This window comes from Narcine bancroftii, chromosome 5 (assembly GCF_036971445.1).
Source record: "Narcine bancroftii isolate sNarBan1 chromosome 5, sNarBan1.hap1, whole genome shotgun sequence".
Classification (NCBI taxonomy): Eukaryota; Metazoa; Chordata; class Chondrichthyes; order Torpediniformes; family Narcinidae; genus Narcine; species Narcine bancroftii.
In genome coordinates, this window is record NC_091473.1 from 103,032,551 (window position 1) to 103,058,227 (window position 25,677).

The 25,677-nt window shown below is 42.3% G+C and overlaps 1 protein-coding gene and 1 long non-coding RNA gene across 2 annotated transcripts in view; one reads left to right on the forward strand and one right to left on the reverse strand.

The window, feature by feature from the left end:
• Nucleotides 1–4,431: 4,431 nt before the first annotated feature.
• Nucleotides 4,432–25,677, reverse strand: part of LOC138763803 (uncharacterized) — a 28,416-nt gene continuing 7,170 nt past the window's right edge. The window contains exons 2-3 of the long non-coding RNA XR_011357822.1: nt 19,650–19,784; nt 4,432–5,968 (exon numbers count right to left, since the gene is read on the reverse strand). This is a non-coding gene — a long non-coding RNA (uncharacterized lncRNA). The remainder of the gene's footprint in view (nt 5,969–19,649; nt 19,785–25,677) is intronic.
• Nucleotides 6,763–25,377, forward strand: cmpk (cytidylate kinase). The gene is made up of 6 exons (XM_069938566.1): nt 6,763–7,002; nt 9,521–9,667; nt 13,987–14,139; nt 20,277–20,353; nt 20,454–20,550; nt 21,420–25,377. Exons 1-6 carry the CDS (start codon nt 6,883–6,885, stop codon nt 21,474–21,476), a joined length of 651 nt encoding a protein of 216 aa, XP_069794667.1. The 5' UTR covers nt 6,763–6,882; the 3' UTR covers nt 21,477–25,377.

A 25,677-nucleotide genomic window follows, 5' to 3' on the forward strand; every position in this document is an offset into this window, starting at 1 on the left:
TCTGAATTTGAAATACATCAATTTTTGTTTCAGTGGAATTTAAATTTATTACAACAATATAATGTGCCTATACTAAAACATTTAATGAAGTTATGGATGAGGAAAAATAGAACAATAGGTTCTAAGGGTAAATTATTGACTTTAACACCATTATATAATAACCAACTTATTCCTTTTTCAATGTATAATCAATGTTTATTACATTGGAAATCTAAAGGTATAAAAAACTTGGGGGATTGTTTTAAAGAAGGTCAATTTTTATCCTTTAATCAATGAGAGAAGATTTTGGTATTAATGAGAATTCTTTATTCATTTATTATCAACATCGATAAAACAAATATTTGGTAGTGATATGATTTTACCTAAATTGACTAAATTTGAATCTTTTCTTGTGATTGCACCAAAGAAGGGATATATTTCATTGATGTACCAAATATTACAGGAAAGTATGGAAAAAAAGGGATGGGATAGATCTAAGATTAAATGGGTAAAGGATATTAACTTTACTTTTTCTGAGGATGATTGGTTAGATATCTGTCATGATCGTGTTACTAGATCGATAAATGTTCGTTATGCAATGGTTAATTACAATTTTTTTACATCAATTGTATTTAACACCTGAAAAGTTAAAAAAAAAATGGTTTTAGTGAATCAGACTCTTGTTTTAGATGTGCTAATTCAGTTGGAACTTTTTTTTCATGCTGTTTGGTTATGTCTACATATACAATCTTTTTGGAAAGCAATTCAATTGTTTTTGGAACATTTGTATAACATCAAAATACCTCTGGACCCGACAATATTTTTGTTGGGTGAGTTGAATCTTTCGAAAGATTTGGGATTAGACAAATTTCAGATTCCTTTTGTATATTTGGCTTTATCTGTAGCAAAAAAATGTATAGCAAGTACATGGAAAAATGCTAATGTGATTGATATTAATAGATGGCATAATGAGATGAAAACTTGTTTAATAATGGAAAAAATCACGTATGTTTTACATGATAATTATTTTTTTTTCTTAATAAGTGGTCTTTATATTCAGAATATTTACATTTAGATTTACCTTGATTAGATTTTAGTAAATATATTTCAGCTTTTTTTTTCTTTCTTTGGGTCTCCTAAAGAGAGCTGGCTGAGAGGGGGGGGGGTTCTCCCTTCTTTTTCTTTTTCATATATAAATTTTTTTTATCGTTCATAATATGTTATTTTTTTTTACTGTATGTAATAACCTTGTTGAACGAATAAATAAAGTTATTAAACATTGACTTCTCCAGTTTCTGCCAGCCTACCCCCGTCTGATGCACCATCAATCACTCAGAAGACTATTGTGGAGAAACCAAGAGGCTTGAATTCACTAAAGAACATTGCATATCCTTTTTTTTAAAAAAAAATTCACACTATGAACCATACTGACCAAAATACACACAAACATTTCCCTCTTGAATATACAGTGTCATTTTCTCCACTTTTCCCCCCTCCCTTCCCTCCCTCCATCACCCCTCCTCCCCACCCACTCAACGTTCAACATATATGATACATTAAACCCATTAAACAAATTCATCGCACAATGAAAATAAACAAGAAATTTGTGTCTTCTACTTTTACATATTGGGTCAGTTCATTTTGTCTTCTCCTTCTGTCATTTTAGGTGGTGGAGGTCCACGGTAGGACTTCTCTGTTGTTTGTTTGGCTGTTCTGCAATGAGTTGTAAGGGGCTGTGGAACAGTTACCTTTATGCAGGAGCCTGTGGGGAGGGGGCCACAGATACAACTAGTCAGTAGGTATGCTTGACCAGATAATTATACATTTCTCCCCTTCCCCATCCCTGTCAGTCTTGAACTTCCTGTAGTCTACCATTTCCACTCCCCAAACCATCCCTGCACATATATATCTGTCCTCAGCCTCATCTATTTTCATGATGAAGCCAAACAAAAATTTGAGCGGGAAATCAGAAAGGCTAAATGAAGTCATGAGGTTGCTTTGGGCAACGGGGTGAAGGAAAATCATAAGGGTTTCTACATGTATATTAAGAACAAAAGGATAGTAAGGGACAAAATTGGTCCTCTTGGAGATTAGTGGTTGGCTATGTCTGGAGCCAGAGAGATGGGGGAGATTTGTATTTAGAGCATAGAACTGACCCATATATTCCTTTAAAAAAAGTACTAAACCCTCCCTACCCTATAACCCTCAGGAAAATGGCAGAGTCTGGGAAGTGAGGCAAAAGAGCAGTACGGTAATGGAATCTATACAGATTAAAAAGAGATACCTGCTGTCTTAAAGTGGATAAAGGTGGTTAAATTCCCATGGTCTGACAAAGTATTCCCTCAGACCTTCGGGGAGACTAGTTCAGAAATTGAAGGGGCCCTGGCAGATATATTGAAAATGGCTTTAGCCACAGATGAGGTGCCAGTATTGTTCCATTGTTTAAAAAAGGCTCTAAAAATAACTCAAGAAATTATAGGCCAGTGAGCCTGACATCAATACTAGCTAAGTTATTGGAAAGTTATTCTACAAATATTTGGATAGTTAAGGACTAATTAGAGATAGTCAACATGGCTTTGTGCATGGTAGGTCACGTTTACAAATCTTATATAGTTTTTCAAGTTACAACATTGATGAAGGAAAGGCCTTTATTAAGGCCTTTGACAAGGTCCCACATTGTTTAGCCAGGAATATTCAGTCGTTTGGTATTCATAGTGAGGTAGTAAACTGGATTCAACATTGACTTTATGGAAGAAGCTAGAGGGTGGTAGTGGATGATTGCCTCTCTGACTGGAGACCTGTGCTAGTGGTGTACCTCTAGAATCGGTGCTGGGACCATTGTTGTTTGTTATCTGTATTAATGATCTAGATCAGCCATTCTCAACCTTTTTTGCCTGTGATTCATTGTGGATTTTACTATTTCACTCCATGCCCCCCCCCCCCCCTTAAATCTGCTGTGGTTCATTTGTGGTGGGGGTATACATATGGCTCCTGTTGAAAATGGCTGATCTGGATAATGTGCTAAATTTGATCAGCAAGTTTGCAGATGATACAAAGACTGGAGGTATATTAGGCAATGAGGGAGGTTTTAAAGGTTTGCAGAGGTATCTGGACCAGCTGGAAAAGTGGGCGGCAAAATGGCAGATGGAATATAATGCAGACAATTGTGAACTTTTGTAGTTTGGAAGTACAAACCAAGATAGGACATACATGGTAAACATGGGAACTGTAGAGTTGTTAGAATCTAGGGATCGGGGAATACAGATACATAATTCCCGGAAAGTAGTGTCAAAGCTAGATAGGTTGGTAAAGAGCGCTTTTAGCACATTGACCTTCATAAATCAAAGTATTTAGCACAGTAGTTGGGATGTTATGATAAAATTATATAACACATTGTTAAGGCCAATTTTTTTTTTCCCTGGAGTGCACAAGAATGAGAGGATATTTGATAAAGGTATATAAAATTATGATGGGTATTGTTAGAGTAAACGCAAGTTGGCTTTTTCCACTAAGATTAGATGAAACCAGAGGACATGGTTTAAGGGTGAAATGGTAGAAGTTTAGGCAGAAAATTATGGGGAATTTCTTCACACAGAGTGGTGGGAGTATTGAACAAGCTGAAGTGGTGAATGTAGGCTCAATTTTAATATTTAAGAAAATCTTGGACAAGTTCATGGATGGGACGGGTATGGAGAGATATGGACTGGGTGCAGGTCAGTGGTACTAGCCAGAATAATAGTTCAGTATGGACTAGAAGGGCTGAGGGTGCCTGTTTTCTGTGCTGTAATGTTCTGTGGTTGAGGAACAACATATTGTATTTCTAATAGACATCTTAAAATTAATGGCATAAATATTGATTTTTCCAATTTACTAATGTAACACCTGCCCCTTCAGATTTTTCCATCTCTTCTCCATCTATGTCTATACTTTTTTTTCTTACTCTGAATTCTACCCCCCCCCCCCCTACTTCTTCTGATCTTTCCCTCCATTAGTTTATCTCCCTCTCATAATACCTTTGGACTTATATCCTATCACTCTGGGGTCCTTCCCAGCTTCTTCCCCCTTTTATACATGCAATGTGATATTCTAGGTGCATGTTACTTATACTTTAGAAAAACTATACTTAATGTCAAGGTAGCTTACAGCACTGAAGACACACAAGAGACTGCAACTGCTAAACTCAGGAGCAAAAAAAAATTGACTGGAGGAACTTAGTGTGTCGAGCCGCACCAGTGGGAGAAAAAGAATGGTTGAATTTTGGGTTTCTTTGCCATTTGAATTAAATTCCTTTTGTGTTTGGATTAAATTATTTTATAAAATGTATTCATCTTCATTGTAGTTTTCAGAAATTTTGATTCAAGTACATTTTCCAGGCACTTTTTTTACATCTAGATTTAATTGTAAAACACATTTGCCATAAAAATACTTTTAATGTGAAATATAGATGATTGGGATCACATTGGGTTGATTTAACCAAAGGTCATGCATTGCCAAAAGTAGCTGCATAATCATTGAAGAATTGAGAAAATCAATGCAAAATGTGTAGAATTTCTGGTGTGTTGAAATTCCAAACAATTTTGGTCTTAAAATAGCCGAGTTCAATTCTGTTTATGGATAGTAATGGAATGAAGGAGTTTTGTGAATGTAGATGTGCATGAATCAACTGTAGTCTTTTTGAATAACATTCCAGGCTTCCTCCTAATTAGCACCTTTGGTCGGTTCTTAAAGATCAGTCTTTAATTTCTCATAAAGTGTGAAATAACAGAAAATAATGGAAAATCATTAAAAAGTAGAAAATGTGGCCCAACCATGAAAGGAGGCAAAAAAATGAGGAGCTACTGACCTGTTAGCCAGATGTCAGCTCGAAAATCCTGATGTCTAAAATGAAGAATAAAGCCTTAAAAAATAATGTGTTGGGGAGAGTTAACATGGATTTATGAAAGAAAAATCTTTTTCTCTAATCTGATGGAAGAGGATCTGGTAAGAGATAAGGGGCAACCAGTGGATATGGTATATTTGCATTTTTAAAGATACTCGACAAGGTTCTGCTCAAGCAGGATTAACAAGTTTAGAAGACACCGAACTGGAGGTGAAATACTGATATGTATTGAAAATTGTTTATCCTGTAGAGTGGGAATAATTGGATCATTCTCAAACTGGCAAGCTGTAAGGTTGTGTAGCACCACAGGGAATGGCACTTGGGCTCCAGCTTGTCACTATTTAGGATACAGGAGTGTTTATTGATAGCTACACAGGCAAAATGAACAGATGCACCAAAATTCTTGCTTGTTGTGGCAACACATGTAAAGATAAAGGTACAAATTATCAACAATGTGCCATGAACAAAATATAAATATTTACAGTTGCGGTTACAGCAAAAAAAACATTTCAATTGTGTACAGATCTTTTGATGATCCTGGGGTCATTTATGGCTAGAGTTGTATGGGGGGGGGGGGGGGGGGGAGGTGATTCAAGAGCTTGATAGCTGTTGAAAACCCTTTAACTTCAGGTGCCAGGTTTCAGGTTTTTGTACCTTCTGCCTGAAGGGAGCAGTGCGATATTGTGACTTGGGTGTTTGAGGTCCTTTACAATGTAAGCTGCCTTCTAGAGGCAATAGATTCTTCAATAAACAGGAGGTCAATCGATAGCCCTGATAGATGTGACGGGGTTAGAGGTCAATCCCAGAACTCTGTAGAAAACACAAAATGCTGGCAACGTCATTCAGGTCCAGGCTTGTCACTTCTTGGAGCTCTCTGCGTCCGTGCGCACTCATGTTTCCAAACAAGGCCAATGCTGCAACCGCCCAGGATATTTTTGACAGCACACCTGCAAAAATTCAACAGATACACCAAATCTCCTCGGATTTCTTTGGTGTGCCTTCTTCACCGTTGCCTCCATCTGCTGGCTCCAGGGGTCGTGTGGACATGTGGTTTCCCAGGCACTAACCCACTCCACTGCTCTCCGATCAATGCAGACAGGTGCACGGCTCCTATGGAAAGAAAAAAATAGGGTCAAAGTCAGAGAAGGTTACATTGACTGGTTTAGCAAGAACAAAATTGATCTCCTGTGGAATGCACAAAATTGATCTGAATGCACAAAATTGATCTCCTGTAGAATGCACAAAATTGATCTCCTGTAGAATGCACAAAATTGATCTCCTGTAGAATGCACAAAATTGATCTCCTGTAGAATGCACAAAATTGATCTCCTGTAGAATGCACAAAATTGATCTCCTGTAAAATGCACAAAATTGATCTCCTGCAGAGTGCACAAAATTGATCTCCTGTAGAATGCACAAAATTGATCTGTAGAATGCATAAAATTGATCTGAAGAATGCACAGAATTGATCTGTAGATTGCACAAAATTGATCTGTAGAATGCACAAAATTGATCTCCTGTAGAATGCACAAAATTGATCTCCTGTAGAGTGCACAAAATTGATCTCCTGCAGAATGCACAAAATTGATCTCCTGCAGAATGCACAAAATTGATCTCCTGCAGAATGCACAAAATTGATCTGAAGAATGCACAAAATTGATCTGTAGAATGCACAAAATTGATCTCCTGCAGAATGCACAAAATTGATCTCGTGAAGAATGCACAAAATTGATCTCCTAACGTTTGGAGAAGAGTGAGTGTTTTTAAGGGGGGGAGGGGGGGGGTGATCTTTTACCAGACCCTTTTCCCCCTCACGTGCAAATGTCAAAAGCGTCCTCATTGCAGCCTTGGCGCTGCCCGGAACCGAACCAAGATCGCCAGCGCGCGGCACTCACCCGGAAGCAGTCGTTCCTCCAGGTGACCGGTGTCAGAAGGCGGCCCGCGTGTGGGGAAGGAGTCGGCTTGAAGACCGTGTTCAGAGGAGGAGGAGCAGCAGCAGCCGCCGCCGCGTTGCCTCTCGGCGTATGGTTATTAGCTGTTGGGGATCTCGAGTCCGGAATCTGCTGCGGATGAAGCCGGTGGTGGTGTTTGTGCTCGGTGGGCCAGGAGCCGGCAAAGGGACCCAGTGTAACAACATCGTCAAGGTGGGCGAGGAGGGAGCCGGGCGAGGCGAGGGACCTCAATGATAATCCGAGGTCGCTGCGAGTCTGTCTTTCTTTGAAAGGCCCAGTAAAAATTCACCCGGGTCGGATGCAAATTGAGTGCAGGGAATTGATTTTTTATTTAAAGAAAAAGAGGCTTGAGTTTGAAGTTCGTGAGGAGTTGGGCTGATCTTCCTTTTTGAGGAATTTAGCAGAACTTTGAAGTCTGATTGAAAATACAAGCCCATGAAATGGGAATTAATGTCAATATTGCCTCCGTGGCAGGAAGCAGAAGGGAAATGTGGGCAGGTATATTTTAGAAGGTTGTTACCAGTGGGTCTCCAAAATGCTTTTTTTTTGTTGTTTGGTATATATTCACGATTTAGGGAATCTGGGTGTGGAAACGGTCAAGTTTAAAAATAAAACAAAATTCGTGATCACAATATGGAATCTGTTGGAAATGCTCAGCAGCTCGGGGCAGTGTTTGAAAATAAGTCCTGGGGTTGAGCCCCATATATGTTTTAAGTAAGATTTTTCGAGGTTGTGCCATTCTTTTGAACCATTTATTAGAAAATGTCAATGCCTGAAATTAAAGTTTTCTATCTACAAAATGCTACCTGATCCGAGTATTTCTAGTATTGTGGACATCTTTTATGAACCCACTAATTAATTCCCAGTTACCTTGATTGCACCTCTTCCCACACAGACTCCCATAAGGATTCTATTCCTTTCTCTCATTTCTGTTCTCGGGGTGACACCTTCCATTTCATCTAACTTCAGAAAATGTGGCTTCCCCTCAACTGCCATTAACTAAGCCCGCACCTGCACCTCTACTTCCTGCACAGCTGACCTGGTTTCTTTCCCCTCCTCCCAAGTTGTAAAGAGGACGGAGTTCCTCATCACCACCCCACCAGTCTCCACGTCCAACATATTCTCCCTGTAATTTTTTTCCACCTCTAACACCACACATCTTCTCCTCCTCTCTGTTTTCCAGAAGGATCACTCCCTCTTGTCCATATCCCTTCCCACCATTTGCACATCTTCTCCTCCTCTCTGTTTTCCAGAAGGATCGCTCCCTCTTGTCCATATCCCTTCCCACCATTTGCACATCTTCTCCTCCTCTCTGTTTTCCAGAAGGATCGCTCCCTCTTGTCCATATCCCTTCCCACCATTTGCACATCTTCTCCTCCTCTCTGTTTTCCAGAAGGATTGCTCCTTGTCCATATCCCTTCCCACCATTTGCAACCCCACCCCACCCCTCTTTGTTACCTACATCTGTGACTGCAAGAGGTGCTGCATTTCCACAGTCCTTCTAGGTGAAACAGCATTTCACCTGTGAATCGGTAAGGGTCTTTACTGAATCTGATGCTCCTGAGCCAGCCTCCTCAAGATTAGAGTTCCAGATTTATTGTCAGAGTAGGTATATGACATCACATTGATACAACTTGAGATTCTTTTTCCAATGGGCTAGGCAGAATTTCTAATTACTGGTAACTGTAAACTGCAAAATATCCTGTAAATTTGCAATCCATGGGTAAAATCTATTGTTCAATCAAATGCATAAAATGTTTTTTTCTGTAAAATATTTTGTTTCTATGACTGAATATTTCATTTCAAAATTTAAATACACTGACAGTTGATAAAACATAATGTTTTTAAATTCATTGTTGTTTACTTAATTCCACCAGTTCATGTGTATTTTTGGGAAGGAAACTTTTCTGCCTTAGCTGGCCAATTAACTGTACAATATGTTACTTTCTTATTTCTGGTCAAAGATTAGTGAATATTGGCAAAGGAAGAGAAATAGAATACAATTATTTATGGACACTTTACCCAAATATTAGTAGATTAAAATAAAAATCTAAATTATGTGAGGTAACTGCTTTTAATTTAAATTTTCAATTCTATCTCAAGCTCACATTATCATTTGTCATTTTTACAAGTGTTGATGTCACTTGGCATTACAGGATGCCAAATTCCATGGGTTTGAGGCACTGTCAATTGATTTGGATGATCAGACAAGATTGGAGTAAAGTTTAATTAAAATTTCTAATGGAAGTATAAAGATATGTGAATAATTTAAATACTGAGATATTTTAATCCTTAATTCCTAGCTCTTTAATCCTTGCTCTTTAATCTTCTTTGATTTGGATATGACCATTTAATCTCAAATGCCCAGATTGAACATCTGTTAATAATTGGAAACTGATTCATTTTAATGACAAATTAAGGTTATATCTAAATTGAGAGCTTTTTTTGGGGGGGTGGGGGGGAGTGCTATTATTCAACAAGAAAATATTGGGCCAAAACTGAATCATGGCTGCAGCACATTAGATTTTTATGCTATTCTTAGAGAGTAAAAGACGTGAGGTGTGCTGAGTTCTAGAATGTTTCTTGCACGTTTTATGAAATAGCTTAAAATTACAAGAATGTGAAACTAATGTCAATTATCTTTTCACTATTTCAGAATTGCAAATGATAGATAAAGTGTAATTCAGTTCCTTTCTGTAATGTTCTCCAGAAATATGGATACACTCACTTCTCAGCTGGTGATCTACTTCGTGCTGAAAGAAGCAAAGAAGGTACTCAGTATGGGGAACTTATTGGCAATTACATCAAGGAAGGAAAAATTGTACCAGTGGAGATAACTATTAATCTCCTGAAAAGGGTAAGTGACCTTTCAGTAAACTTTCAAGGATTGGAATTTGTAGAATGATTTTAAAATATAATTTTGTGGATTCAGCAGGATGCTTGGAAGTTTATAACAAAATTGCAGTTGGTGTTCATAATATTGTATTATTACTGCAGATTAAGTATTTTAATGCATGAGGGTGGCATTTGTTTCGATGGGCTGCCTGTCTGAAACCTTGGCATTGAGAAAGGTTTTCTTAAAATATTGTAACTGAAATGAAAATTTGTAATGTTTATAGTTGCTGGATATGTATTGTGAATTTAATTTGTAATATCTTTGGCATTAAAATTATTTAGAAGTGTATAACATTAATGGCTTGTTCTTGGGGTTAGCAGTAAATCAGTCTGTGGGCTGCTTTGTCTTTTTCTGTCCTCGGTTACTGTTGGGAGTCAATTCAAGATTATTCCTGGTGTACTCAATTTGGTTGAACAACCAGTAATATTTAAAAAAAACACATTTAAACCAAGAAAAAAAAGTAGCATTTTTAGATAATATTTTAAACATTGTGCACAACAAGAATTAAAAATTAGAACTCCTATGACAAACAGGTCTGAAGTAGTACAGGTCTGTTTTTAATAAATAACGTTATTTTTAAATCTATTGTGTGTTGTTTTGAAATATGAGGGAATTGCAATTCACTAACTGAGGGCCAGAAGGTTCCCAAGCTGTAATTTTTGCTCGAGTTACCTCTGTAGACTATATCACAGTGATTCCGTATCACTAGTTTTCTTTGAGTCCAAAATTAGGCTTAAAACTATGTGATGTGTGGAAAAGTACTGAATTGCTGACAACTTCAGGCATTTAACATTTTGAGTATTCGGCATTCATAGTGTGCAATCTTCCTTGTAACTGTTAAAATAGTTATGTGAAAAGATGAACTAGTTCAAGGAATATATGAAAGTCATAATATCCAAAATAGAACCTATTGACTGACAAGAAAGAGCCAAAGTATTTTTTTTAAAAAAGAGAATTGATGGTGCCCGTGTTATGAGTCCAGAGGACCCCAAAACCCAGCCGCAATAGAAATTCACCAAGACAAATGGTTACTTAAACAAAAGTTGCTTTTAATTACCTTTAAACATGAAAACAGGATCAAACTTTAACTATTACTTTTAACTTAAGTTAACCTAACCCCCTTCGAATTCTAAGCACACGTGTATGTAATGTGTATAAGTTCAGAAAAGTTATTTGATTCACAGTCCATTCTCACTTCTTCAAGATCACTGGTTTCAAGCAATTCTTATACTGTACACAGAATTTAACATTTATGAATTTCACCATGCTTTGGTGCTCTCTGCGCCTCCGCCTCTGCGCCTCCGCCTCTGCGCCTCCGCCTCTGCGGCCTCCGCCTCTGCGGCCTCCGCCTCTGCGGCCTCCGCCTCTGCGGCCTCCGCCTCTGCGGCCTCCGCCTCTGCGGCCTCCGCCTCTGCGGCCTCCGCCTCTGCGGCCTCCGCCTCTGCGGCCTCCGCCTCTGCGGCCTCCGCCTCTGCGGCCTCCGCCTCTGCGGCCTCCGCATCTGCGGCCTCCGCCTCTGCGGCCTCCGCCTCTGCGGCCTCCGCCTCTGCGGCCTCCGCCTCTGCGGCCTCCGCCTCTGCGGCCTCCGCCTCTGCGGCCTCCGCCTCTGCGGCCTCCGCCTCTGCGGCCTCCGCCTCTGCGGCCTCCGCCTCTGCGGCCTCCGCCTCTGCGGCCTCCGCCTCTGCGGCCTCCGCCTCTGCGGCCTCCGCCTCTGCGGCCTCCGCCTCTGCGGCCTCCGCCTCTGCGGCCTCCGCCTCTGCGGCCTCCGCCTCTGCGGCCTCCGCCTCTGCGGCCTCCGCCTCTGCGGCCTCCGCCTCTGCGGCCTCCGCCTCTGCGGCCTCCGCCTCTGCGGCCTCCGCCTCTGCGGCCTCCGCCTCTGCGGCCTCCGCCTCTGCGGCCTCCGCCTCTGCGGCCTCCGCCTCTGCGGCCTCCGCCTCTGCGGCCTCCGCCTCTGCGGCCTCCGCCTCTGCGGCCTCCGCCTCTGCGGCCTCCGCCTCTGCGGCCTCCGCCTCTGCGGCCTCCGCCTCTGCGGCCTCCGCCTCTGCGGCCTCCGCCTCTGCGGCCTCCCGGTCGCGGCCTCCCGGTCGCGGCCTCCCGGTCGCGGCCTCCCGGTCGCGGCCTCCCGGTCGCGGCCTCCCGGTCGCGGCCTCCCGGTCGCGGCCTCCCGGTCGCGGCCTCCCGGTCGCGGCCTCCCGGTCGCGGCCTCCCGGTCGCGGCCTCCCGGTCGCGGCCTCCCGGTCGCGGCCTCCCGGTCGCGGCCTCCCGGTCGCGGCCTCCCGGTCGCGGCCTCCCGGTCGCGGCCTCCCGGTCGCGGCCTCCCGGTCGCGGCCTCCCGGTCGCGGCCTCCCGGTCGCGGCCTCCCGGTCGCGGCCTCCCGGTCGCGGCCTCCCGGTCGCGGCCTCCCGGTCGCGGCCTCCCGGTCGCGGCCTCCCGGTCGCGGCCTCCCGGTCGCGGCCTCCCGGTCGCGGCCTCCCGGTCGCGGCCTCCCGGTCGCGGCCTCCCGGTCGCGGCCTCCCGGTCGCGGCCTCCCGGTCGCGGCCTCCCGGTCGCGGCCTCCCGGTCGCGGCCTCCCGGTCGCGGCCTCCCGGTCGCGGCCTCCCGGTCGCGGCCTCCCGGTCGCGGCCTCCCGGTCGCGGCCTCCCGGTCGCGGCCTCCCGGTCGCGGCCTCCCGGTCGCGGCCTCCCGGTCGCGGCCTCCCGGTCGCGGCCTCCCGGTCGCGGCCTCCCGGTCGCGGCCTCCCGGTCGCGGCCTCCCGGTCGCGGCCTCCCGGTCGCGGCCTCCCGGTCGCGGCCTCCCGGTCGCGGCCTCCCGGTCGCGGCCTCCCGGTCGCGGCCTCCCGGTCGCGGCCTCCCGGTCGCGGCCTCCCGGTCGCGGCCTCCCGGTCGCGGCCTCCCGGTCGCGGCCTCCCGGTCGCGGCCTCCCGGTCGCGGCCTCCCGGTCGCGGCCTCCCGGTCGCGGCCTCCCGGTCGCGGCCTCCCGGTCGCGGCCTCCCGGTCGCGGCCTCCCGGTCGCGGCCTCCCGGTCGCGGCCTCCCGGTCGCGGCCTCCCGGTCGCGGCCTCCCGGTCGCGGCCTCCCGGTCGCGGCCTCCCGGTCGCGGCCTCCCGGTCGCGGCCTCCCGGTCGCGGCCTCCCGGTCGCGGCCTCCCGGTCGCGGCCTCCCGGTCGCGGCCTCCCGGTCGCGGCCTCCCGGTCGCGGCCTCCCGGTCGCGGCCTCCCGGTCGCGGCCTCCCGGTCGCGGCCTCCCGGTCGCGGCCTCCCGGTCGCGGCCTCCCGGTCGCGGCCTCCCGGTCGCGGCCTCCCGGTCGCGGCCTCCCGGTCGCGGCCTCCCGGTCGCGGCCTCCCGGTCGCGGCCTCCCGGTCGCGGCCTCCCGGTCGCGGCCTCCCGGTCGCGGCCTCCCGGTCGCGGCCTCCCGGTCGCGGCCTCCCGGTCGCGGCCTCCCGGTCGCGGCCTCCCGGTCGCGGCCTCCCGGTCGCGGCCTCCCGGTCGCGGCCTCCCGGTCGCGGCCTCCCGGTCGCGGCCTCCCGGTCGCGGCCTCCCGGTCGCGGCCTCCCGGTCGCGGCCTCCCGGTCGCGGCCTCCCGGTCGCGGCCTCCCGGTCGCGGCCTCCCGGTCGCGGCCTCCCGGTCGCGGCCTCCCGGTCGCGGCCTCCCGGTCGCGGCCTCCCGGTCGCGGCCTCCCGGTCGCGGCCTCCCGGTCGCGGCCTCCCGGTCGCGGCCTCCCGGTCGCGGCCTCCCGGTCGCGGCCTCCCGGTCGCGGCCTCCCGGTCGCGGCCTCCCGGTCGCGGCCTCCCGGTCGCGGCCTCCCGGTCGCTCTCAGAGAAAACCACATGTATCTCTTAGAATAGCAAACTGGACTCAGATTGTGGCACCCGACCCAATCTTCTGAGTTTGTTCATCTGTTGCTTTCCAAAACAATAATCCATTACTCAACAGCATGTCCAATTAACACCTACTTATGAAGTCCTTTTAGGCATTCTACAAAGTTTCTGCAAAGGCACTTGGAGCCTGAAATGTCTGGGTTGAGCAGAGCTCAGGCATTTTAAATGAGATCTGTTTTGAAGTGTTGTATGTGACCTACACTAAAAAAACCTGCCACAATATATCTTCCAAAACCATATCTATGTACAATATCAAATATAACATAATCTGTCACACCAGTAAATGTGATTTTGCTCATTTTAACTGACCAGTGGCTGAGGTGTTTTAATGTCTAATTTATTTTCAAAACTGTTAAGTCATCCGGTAAAATGTTTTGCATTATCATTCTGATTTGTTTTCTAGGCAATGGATGACACAATGGCTGAAGATCCCACAAGAAATAAATTTCTTATCGATGGATTTCCCAGAAATACAGATAATCTTGAAGGCTGGAATAAGATCATGAAGAATAATGCTGATGTAAAATTTGTCCTTTTCTTTGACTGCAGCAATGAGGTACTGAATGGTACTCAGCAGGAAAATATCCTGAGGGTTATTATTTGCTAATCAATAAATGTTTAATTAATCTTTATGGCATTCCTTTGCCCAATTCTTGATTATTTAAATGTGCATCCAAATTCTGAAGAGTGAATTTGGAGAGTGAACTCCAAAATATTTTTAAAAATCCACAGGAAATGTGACAATCAATAAAACTTCACAGCAGACTATAGTTTATTTCTGTTATGTTTAGAAGAGATCCTGCCTATTAAGATTGGATTCTGGTAGTTTTGTTTAATATAAAGAGTGTTGTACCACAACGGGATCAAAGGAAGTCAACCATCCCATTGTCCATTTGTGATTGTGCTTGAGTGAAGGGTTGGTTGGTTATATCTGGAGATTCACAACATCAGAGGATCCCAAGAGGAGCCATTTTGTCAGTTCAGTTGAAGCATCTTCATAAGACCATCCTTTTCTTCAGTTATAATTTTACTAATTTTGGAATTTTGCTTATCTGTTTGAGAATCTGTTTTCATCCTGTTGAAATGGGCTCTTCACCATGCTCATTCCTTTTTGCCTGGCTTACTTCCCAAATTGAAATCCAACAATGTTGCCTTCCTCAGTGGTACCGAAGCATTGGTTAAGAAAATATTTCTGAACACCCTACAGAAATTTCCCCCTCTTTCTCCCATTTTTTTTGCCATCCCAGTTGAATTGAATAGCTTAAGTCCACTATTAATTTGTGGCTTTTGCATTCTACAGTTTCTCAGCAAATTTGCTCTTGATATTCTTCAAGCTAGTTGGTACTCTATACAATAGACTCAAATGTGTAATTGAATCTCCAATGTTTTTAGCTTTTAAACATGTAGATTCTGTACATAATCATTCTAAGATGTACTCCGTTTCTCATAGTTCAATGTTCTTATTAACCAATGATCTCACTCCCCTTTCATTTTTGTCTCTTTCTTCAGTACTTTGAATCCATATATTTACCCTCTTTTTTAGCCCTGTTCCTGTTATTGTCACAGTAATGTAGTTTGTATCTGCAGTTTGACAACTTGCTTCTAACTTTATCTAACTTTGCCTCTTGCAGTTAGATAAGTGCATTTCAAATCCATCTTGGATTTTTTTGTACTCTCTCTGACTGTTTTGTAATAAAATATTAGAACCATCTCGGTTTATTTATCTCTCTGAATCTTATGCAACTTCCCCCCCCCTCCCCCCTCCACCCCTTATAACCATAACCATATACAGCACAGTACAGGCCATTTTGGCCCTACTAGTCCATGCCGGAACAAATCCCCACCCTCCTATCCCACTGACCAGCACCTGGTCCATACCCCTCCAATCCTCTCCCCTCCATGTAATTATCCAGTCTTTCCTTAAATGTAAATAACGTCCTTCCTTCAACCACCTCTGCTGGAAGCTTATTCCACATACCAACCACCCTTTGCGTGAAGAACTTTCCCCTCATGTTCCACTTATAATTTTCAACCTGCAATCTCAAACCATGGCCTCTGGTTTGAATATCCCCCACTCTTAATTGAAAAAGCCTTGCCACGTTGACTCTGTCCCTTTTAAAATCTTGAACACCTCCATCAAATCCCCCCTCAATCTTCTACGCTCCAGAGAAAAAAGCCCCAGTCTGCTCAACCTTTCTCTGTAACTCAAACCCTGACATCCTGTCAACATTCTCATGAACCTTCACTCCACTCTCTCTATTTTGTTAATATCCTTCCTATAATTCGGTGACCAAAACTGCACACAGTATTCCAAACTTGGCCTCACCAATGCTAACATCCCAACTCTTGAATTCAATACTCCAATTTATAAAGGCCAACATTCCAAATGCCTTCTTCACCACTCTATCTACCTGAGTATCAACTTTGAGGGTACTATTTACCATAACTCCTAAATCCCTTTGTTGCTCTGCACTCCTCAATTGTCTACCATTCAATGTATATGACCTATTTAGATTTGCCTTTCCAAATGCAACAGCCATTTCTCAGCCCATTCCAAGCTTTCCTATATCTCTTTTTAAGCTACAGTAATCTTCCTCACTGTCCACAATGCCACCAATCTTTGTATCATCTGCAAACTTACTTATCCAATTTACCACCCCTTCTTCCAGATCGTTGATATATATAACAAACAATAGTGGACAGGACTGATCCCTGAGGAACTCCACTAGTCACCAGCCTCCAATTTGACAAACAATTTTCTACCAGTACTCTCTGACAGCTCCCATCCAACCATTGCTGAATCCATTTCACTACCTCTTTATTCATACCTAATGCCTCCACCTTTTTTCCTAATCTCCTGTGGGGAACTTTGTCAAAAGCTTTACTAAAGTCTAAATAGACAACATCCACAGCCTTCCCTTCAATCTTTTTTGTAATCCCCTCAAATCTCTAAAAGGTTTGGTAAGCATGATCTACCCCTGACAAAACCATGCTGACTACTTCCTATCAATCCCTGTTCTTCCAAATATTTGTAAATGCCATCCCTCAGAACACTTTCCATCAACTTACCCACCACAGACGTCAGACTCACAGGTCTATAATTTCCTGGCTTACATTTGGACCCTTTCTTAAACAGCGGAACAACATGAACCACCCTCCAATCCTCTGGCACTACCCCCGTGACCAGTGACATCCTAAATATCTCTGTTAATGTCCCCACTATCTGTACATTAGTCTACCTGAGTGTCCTTGGGAATACATTGTCCGGACCTGGAGATTTGTCCACCTTTATCTTTTTTAACACTGCCATCACTACCTCCTCAGTTATCCTTATATGGTTCATGACCTCCCCACTATTTTTCTTTACTTCAACTGGTACAATATATTTTTTCCCTAGTGAATACCGAGGAAAAGAAATCATTTAAAATTTCCCCCATCTCCTCTGACTTTTCACATAGCCTACCCTCCCTATCTACAAGGGGTCCAATTTTATCCTTCACTAATCTTTTACTTTTAATGTACCTATAGAAACCCTTTGGATTTATTTTTACTCTGCCTGCCAAACCCTTTTCGTTCCTCTTTTTGGCCTTTCTAATTTCTTTCTTAAGATTTTTTCTACACTCCTTGTAGTCCTCTTTCAATTTCTCATCACCCTGCTATTTATACCTCTTGTTCACCTCCCTCTTTATCCTAACCAAATTTCTAATATTCCTCAAAAACCAAGACTCCCTATGACTTCCAGCCTTTCCTTTGATCCTCACTGGGACATATCTACTCTGTACTTTCAAAATTTCTTCTTTGAATATTCTCCATTTTTCATTTGCATCCTTTCCTGAAAAAAATCATGTCCCACTCCTTACTCCCCAAATCTATTCTCATTCCTTCGAAATTTGCTTTTCTCCAATCAAGAACCTCAACTTTAGGCTCTTCTTTGCTCTTCCCTAAAAATACCCTAAAACTAATAGAGTTGTGATCACTAGACCCAATTTGTTCTCCAATATTAACCTCAGACACCTGACCTATCTCATTCCCTAACAGGAGATCCAGTATAACACCGTCCTGAGACGGTTTCTCTATATATTGATTAAGAAAACTATCTTGAACACATTTGACAAACTCTAGCCCATCCAGCCCTCTTACTGTATGGGTATCCCAATCAATGTGAGGGAAGTTAAAATCTCCCATTATCACTACCTTATGTTTATTACACATATATGCTATTTCCTTACAAATTTGTTCTTCCAATTTTCTTGGCCCATTTGGTGGGCCTATTAGTGCCCTCATGCCTCCTCCACCCCTCAATTCCACTGGACGATCCCTTCAAACCATCCTGCCACCTCACGGCAGTAATGTCCTCCTTAACACTCCTACTAGTACCCTCATGCTTCCTCCACCCCTCAATTCCACCCAAACAGCCTCACTGGATGATCCCTCCAAACCATCCTGCCACCTCACGGCAGTAATGTACTCCTTAACAAGCATAGCAACTCCTCCCCCTTTTTTACCCCCTGTTCTATCACATCTAAAACATTTGTATTATGGAATATTTAGTTGCCAGTCCTGACCTTCCTGTAACCAGGTCTCACTAATTGCCATAACATCATGATTCCAAGTGCCAATACATGCTCTAAGCTCATCTACCTTGTTCACTCTGCTTCTTGCATTAAAGTACACGCATTTCAGAGAATGACCCTCACATATATTCCCTATTCTACCTTTTACCTTAACTTCCATCCTTCCTTTGTTATCTTTATCATTCTTAACTAGGTGGCCATGCACCCTAGACACTGCTCGCAAACTCTGCTCCCCACCCCCTGCCAAACTAGTTTAAACCCTCCCCCACAGCTCTAGCAAATCTGCTTGCCAGGATATTGGTCCCCCTCCAGTTCAAGTGGAGTCCGTCCCTTTTGTACAGGTCCGACTTTCCCCAGAAGAGATCCCAATGATCCAAAAATCTTATCCCCTGTCCCCTGCACCAGCTCTTTAGCCACGCATTCATCCTTCACATCCTCCTATTACTACCCTCTCTAGCGCGTAGCACCGGCAGCAATCCAGAGATTACTCCCTTAGAGGTCCTATTTTTTAACTTGCTGCCTAATTATTCCTGTTTAGGGACCTCATCCCCACTTCTAACTAAGTCATTGGTCCCCACATGGACCACGACTTCTGGCTGCTCACCTTCCCCTTGCAGAATTCTGTGAACTCGATCAGAGACATCCCTGACCCTAGCACCAGGGACGCAATAGACTAACTTGGATCCCTGATCTCATCCAACAAACCTCCTACCTGTCCCTCTGACAAGTGAGTCCCCAACCACAATTACGCTGTTCTTATCCCTCCTTCCCTTCTGAGCCTCAGGGGCAGCCCCTGTGCCAGAGACCTGACCCCCATGACGCATCCCTGGTAGGCTGTTCCCCCCAGCAGTATCCAATGCCGATGAGGGCATGTTGCTGAGGGGCACTTCCACAAGGGTACTCTGCACTGGCACTCTCCCTCCTTTCCTTAGTCACCCAATTCCCTGACTCCTGCCTTCTAGGGGTGACTGTCTCCCTGTAACTCCTCTCTATCATTGCCTCTGCTTCCCTTATGATCCTCAGTTCAACCATTTGCAACTCAAGCTCCCTAACATGGTCGCTCATGAGTTGCAATTGGATGCATTTTTGCAGGTGTAGTCGTCAGGAACAGCTGTGCTGTCTCTGACTTCCCACATCCCACAATTGGAGCATTTCACTACCCCAGCTGACTCCATTACCTCCTTTCTCAATGTATATAGATTATTTAAAAAGAAAAGCTAAACAAATAATACTAAAAGACTAACCAAAAAGGACACCTTACCACACAGGGAGCTCCTTCTTACCGAAGTCCCTCGAGCCAAAGTCACAAGTCTCCACTCCTTCTCTGCCCTACCCCTTTCACTCCTTTTATTGGCCCCTTGACCAATTTACCCCATCACTTTCACCAAGCTCCTCCTCCTTCGACAGCCCGATCTCTCTGAGCTCCTCCTCCGATTCCCAGCCGAACCAAGTAGGCCCAAGCCCCGGTAAGCCCCCGACTTTTATAGCTTACCTTCACGTCACTTTCACCAAGCTCCTCCTCCTCCGACTCCCAGCCAAACCAAGTTACCTTCCTGTGCTCAAGTCCAAGCTATATCAATGGGAACTTCACCCACTGTCCAGCAAATCTTCCCATGTAGACTTTGACCTTCAAAGAAAGGGGACTCATTTGTGAGGGCTTCATGTGTTTCACCTCTTCAAGATCTGCACCAGTGTTGCAGGAATCTGAAACTCTGCTTCCTGCACAATCTCTCCAAATACCATCATCTGGCATTTGCTTGAAATCCATATGGATATGAAATTAATTGTACAGTTTTATTTTTCTGTAATGCATTAGCTTTCTTCCTCTCCCAAGAATTAGCATTATTTACATCTGGGTACAGTTTATTAAGTTATGTCACATAAATATGTCGACAATGACTGTATACTTCTTTCATACCCACAGAATTAAATAGTGAAATTAAAAGGTTTTTTTTGTATATTACATTTATTATTTTAAAAGGTGTATGTTGAAACATTTCTCTGAAGTAGATTAATTTTAAATTTTTTTTTAAAGTTTGAAAGAACAATTTGAGTATCATCTGTTCAAATGCAGAATACCTTATACTTGTTAGAAATTAATTTTCTTTTGCTGTCAAAGATATGTATGGAACGTTGCCTTGAAAGAGGAAAAGATAGTGGAAGAACAGATGACAATATCGCAAGTCTGCAGAAAAGGTACAAATTAAATTCATTCCTTAAACAGAATGGAAATGCGTTATTCAGGCCATTCTACAGTTTTATTTATTTATTTTTAAATCTATTGTTCCTCCTTCAGAATTCATACATATATGCAGTCTACTAAGCCCATTATCGAACTCTATGCGAAAGAAGGAAAAGTAAGAAGAATCGAGGGAGCTAAAAGTGTCGATGAGGTGTGTGTTATATTAACCTGAGCCAAAGCTTTCATGTAGATGGAGAGCAAGTATTGTCCACATTTTTGGAAGAGTGTGTTTCTTTTCAGTTGCAGCTTTGTCATAAAATGCTGACCACTTTACATTTTGTTCTATTTAATCCAATTTTCAGATTAAATCCAACTAAAAGAAACAAACCAGACACACTTCCTTCAAGTTATTATTGTGACATGGTTTTTGGGTAGTTTTTGTTTATCGCAATGCAACACATGAATGTGTTACAGAAACTCAACAGGCCACACCGCATCCATTGGAAGTAAAGGGTTTTCAGTGTTTCGGGCCTGGGCCCTTTGTCAGGTGTAAGCAAAAACAGGATATCCTTTGGACATGAGTCAAATAAGTAGTTGTGTCTAATTTAAATGCACAGGTAACCAAAACTCTTCCATGAAGAACAACAAAGAAGCTAAAATTTTAGATCACGTAATTATTTCCATGTTACTAGCCAAAGAATTCCAAAAATCTGGTTATAATCTCACAACTGTTTATGCAGCGGTTTTTAAACTTGAGACTTCAGGATTGCTACTCTAGTACAACTACCCAAACAATACACAAAGAAGGAAATTAAATTAAGAATGTTTTTATTGGAAGTGACTTCGTGTATACTAAATTCTTTGTGCATCAGGACTTGAATATGGCATTTGAATGTAGATTTTTAATTTATTTTCATGCTTTGAAAATAATCCTTGATATTTCTTTTTAACAAATCAATATATCTCCCTTTCATGAAGAAAAATGTCTGTGTAGGTGAATTGCAATGTGAGATATCATTAGTGGGTAATATCTGAAAGTATTGTTTGGCAAATTTGAGAATTAATTATTTTTCTTCTCAGGTGTTCGTTGATGTCCAGAAAATCTTTGATGCTGAAAATGGAATTGGCAACCTTTGAAGTTCTACAACTTTGATGTTTGTCCTTACCTGGAATAGCCATTATATTATGCCCTTGTTTATTTTAGATTACTCTATTTTCTTTTAAGAACACGTATCTTTGTTTAATCCATTCATTACTTTTGTAAGATATTCTCTGATAAGTGTAATGATGACCTGCTACATTTTTAAATGTGTTTCAAAGTATTCTTCCAAGTAGAATTTTTTGTTTGTTTGAAACATGTCCTAACTAAGGACATGTCCAAATTCCCATAAGATGCAAAGACTGGAGAAACACACACAGTGCTGAAAGAACTCAGTGGGACAGGCAGCATTATTGGAAGGCAAAAGATTGTGGATATTTTGGCTGGAAATGTTGACTACCTTTTGCCTTCCATGGATGTTATCCGACCTGCTGAGTTCCTCCAGCACTGTGTGTGTTTCTCCAGTTTTCCAGTATCTGCAGTCTCTCTAATTTACCTGTAGCTTTTGACACTTTTATTTAAAACCAAATGAACATATTTATCATGAAGCTGGTGCACAATTGAATATTTTTTAATTAACATGTAATTTTATTTTATTTTTAAATAACAACTTGTTGTACATTTGTTAATCTAAAAGCTAAGTTGCAAAACAAGGAAATGCCTAAAGTGAGGTGTTGAGTTAAATAACATTGATCAGGAATCCTTAAGTACATCTGTTGATGGAGGAACAACTAAATTGGAAAAAAAAAGTTACCTTTTAAAGTTGTTTGTAATTCCTCATTTGTTTGTGTAGATTTAAAAACAAATCCGTGCGACAAAATCTTTTTTGTGTATATATAAAGAAATCGAAACATTTGTTATGTACATTGCAGTCTTGTGTCCCGCCAGATGAATATTTTTAGTGGGATAAAGATTGATTCTGGAATAGTTAGCTGAGACACTGCTACTATTATGTTTGTCTTGGTTAAAAATGATTTTCAGGTCTGAATTAATAGATCTGGAAATGTATTGATGTAACCTTTTATTCTCACCAGAGTTATTCAACTAAACATTATTCTTTAATGGCAGAAACTATAATGCACATTTCTGGGTTGTTTTCCATTATTTTGGAACTTTATAATATTTCCATTGCAGCAGTTCTATGGGAGCATTGCAAAAGAACTTTGATAATCTAACTTTGAACAGCCTTTGTTGGTTACTTCATGCATCAGAGAATTCAACACTGCTTTCCCAATTTTTTTCCCCCTTCTTTCTACATTCCACCCCCTTCCCTCACTCCCCCAACCCACAATGGAAGAAATTATTTCCAATTCTACTCATTGCTGGCTCTCATTTCACCTACTCCATTCAATATGAAAATACTTATATAGTGACTGATTGCAGAGGGGCAAGGTAGGTGCACTTGCAATACCAGAATATCATAATTTTCCACTATGTATATGTAGAAAACACACGGCGCTTTGTAAGAATAAGATAGGTTATGTGCACTTACAAGCTTTGGAAATAGAGAGCGGTTTAGTCGGTGTCTGTAAAGTAACAGCGGTTACTTTTCTATTGTAAAACGGTACACCTAAATATTGATTTTTCTTTGTATTTAACAGATGCTGATTGAACATCTATATTCCAGCACTTTGTTCAATTGTTTGAGAATATCATGGCCATTTTTTTTCTAGATTTAAAAAAAAATTCCAATCCTTCTGATCTGAATATTATATTCTAAGAACTTTGTCCATTTATGTAAGATGAAAATTGACCAAAGTACTTTGTTACATTTAACTTGAGAGTTCTACTTCTTACTGTTGATTTTCTTAATCAAAATCACACTTTTGTTTTGTTTTCCATCATAATTAGCCATAATGCTCAAATATGATAAAATCAGGTCTTTTGGTTGTTGTGAAGTTGCAGTAAGTATTAAGACAAACATAATTAATAGTATCCTACAGACTTGTGTTTTGAAGTTCCAAGGCTTGGAAGATGCTTGTAATTTATACTTGATGATTAGCTGCAAATTTGTTAACTGATGTTTGGTATTGTGTAATTATAATTCATTCCATTTATTAAGTACTGTAGGTTTAACTAACTTACTGCACCATACTTAGCACTTGAAACTTAGCAACTAATTTACAGTGGAAAAACATTTTCAGATTATCAGATCTCTGTACAAATGTAGTACTTTTGGCTCTGGAGCCTATTTGCTTCTTCGCTCTGCATATATATATATAAAAAATAAAGAATTTGACAGTTTTAAATTTGGATAATTTATGATTGTAGAAAATCATATTTAGTGTCTAGCAGCTTGGTCTATTCTTGCAAATATATTTTTATATTCAGATCCATGCTTTAATTTTGATTTTTATCCAGTCCTGGGAAAAGGCTTTCATGCCATGTGCTGTAGAGTTTTTAGATGAAATGTAAAGAATCTTCTTAGGTTGTTGGATGTTGCAGTGTTTCTTGCATCATAATGCTTCAGTGGCTGTAAAGGTGTTTAGACAAAAGGGAATGTGTGAGGTACTGAATAAATGCTGTGAATGTGATGAGAGAAATGGCAAATGTGCCAGCTTCTCATCAGAAATTTTGTCACTAGTGGAATGGCCATCTTGGCTTGTTTTTTTTCTGAGCTTGACAGCAGGATTTTTGATTTTAGAAACAGAAAAATAGAACTAGAAGTAGGCCATTTGGCCTTTTAATCCTGTTTTGCTATTTAATACAATCACGGTTAATTATTTCAATGCAGGTATATCCTGCTTTATGAATACTCGAATTACAAAAATTCACTTTTACAAAAAAGTGTTTGCTTTTACAAAAGGATTTGAATGGGTTTTTGCTTTAACAAAAATAGCCTTCAATAGTGGCGAACGGGTCCTCACTTTATGCAATTTTGTTTGACAAAAGGTTTCATAGGAACACTCTAGTTTCTTAAAGTGGGGTATACCTGTATTTCTTTAATATCTTTTGAACCAGAATCAATAATCATTCCTAAAAATATTTAGCAACTTAATCTCCTCAGTGTTCAGTGATACTCTACAGATTCACAACCCTCTGAAGGAAGAACTATCTGATATCAGTCCTAAATATCATACCACTTAACTGAGATTGTGATCTTGGTTCTTGCCCCGGATACAGAGGAAATCTTTTCTCTGTATCAAATCTCATTCTTCTAAACTAGTAACTAAAAGCCCTGTTGACAGTTGTTAAAATCCTGTCATCCCATGAATCAGTGTGATGAACCTTCATTGCATTCACACTAAGGCAAATGTATGCTTTGATAATGAGTCTAAAACTGCAATGTTGTCTTAAACAGAAAAATCTGTAGACTCTGGTTGAAGTAAAAACAATGCTGGAGAAACTCAGCAGGTCAAATGGTGTCTTTTATATAGCTAAGATAAAAATACATAACTGGCATTTCAGGCTTGAGCCCTTTATCAAGTGATCATACCTTAAAGGCTCAAGCCCAAAATATTGATTATGCATTTTTACCTTTTGCTATATAAAGGACACCATTTGACGTGCTGAATTTCTCCAGTATTGTGTTTTTAGCATGTTGTCTTGCCTTGGCTCTGTATGAATTGTATCCTCATATTGAAAACCTCTTAATGAATTGTCACATGCAGCAAACAATCCTGCTTTCTGGACTGCTTAGACATCTGCATGTTTGTTTTCAATAGACCTGTAGATCCCATTTGTACATCAGCACTTCTCAATCTATTAGCTTTTAGATAATCATTCTATCTTGCATATTTATCCATTGTATCTCCCTTGCATTTGTGCACCTCTTTCAACTTTTCAGCCCAGGTTTGTGTTAAAGGGCAGACAGAAATATTGCATTTAGTTCCTTCAACCAAGTTATTGATTAAGTATACAAATAAATGTTTGGCCTCAGCAAGTAAACATTTTGGTGTATACTAACGTGTATGACAATAAACTCTTTTTTGTACTCTGGCCCCATTTTACTTGATACTTTATTCTTGAATCCTATTTGCTGTTTATACCAATGACTTTGTTGATTTTATAAGACCATAAGAGATAGGAACTCACACCAAGACACAAGAACAACTTGTCCGTGAACTACTCTTTGCGGACGATGCCGCTTTAGTTGCCCATTCAGAGCCAGCTCTTCAGCGCATGATGTCCTCTTTTGCGGAAACTGCCAAAATGTTTGGCCTGGAAGTCAGCCTGAAGAAAACTGAGGTCCTCCATCAGCCAGCTCCCCACCATGGCTACCAGCCCCCCCACATCTCC

Bases quoted from the DNA above. Each gene is read 5' to 3' on its own strand.
- cmpk (XM_069938566.1), top strand. From the start codon at position 6,883: ATGGTTATTAGCTGTTGGGGATCTCGAGTCCGGAATCTGCTGCGGATG. The intron at 7,003-9,520 runs GTGGGCGAGGAG...AATGTTCTCCAG, and splicing joins AGTGTAACAACATCGTCAAG to AAATATGGATACACTCACTT. The intron at 14,140-20,276 runs GTACTGAATGGT...TTGCTGTCAAAG, and splicing joins TCTTTGACTGCAGCAATGAG to ATATGTATGGAACGTTGCCT.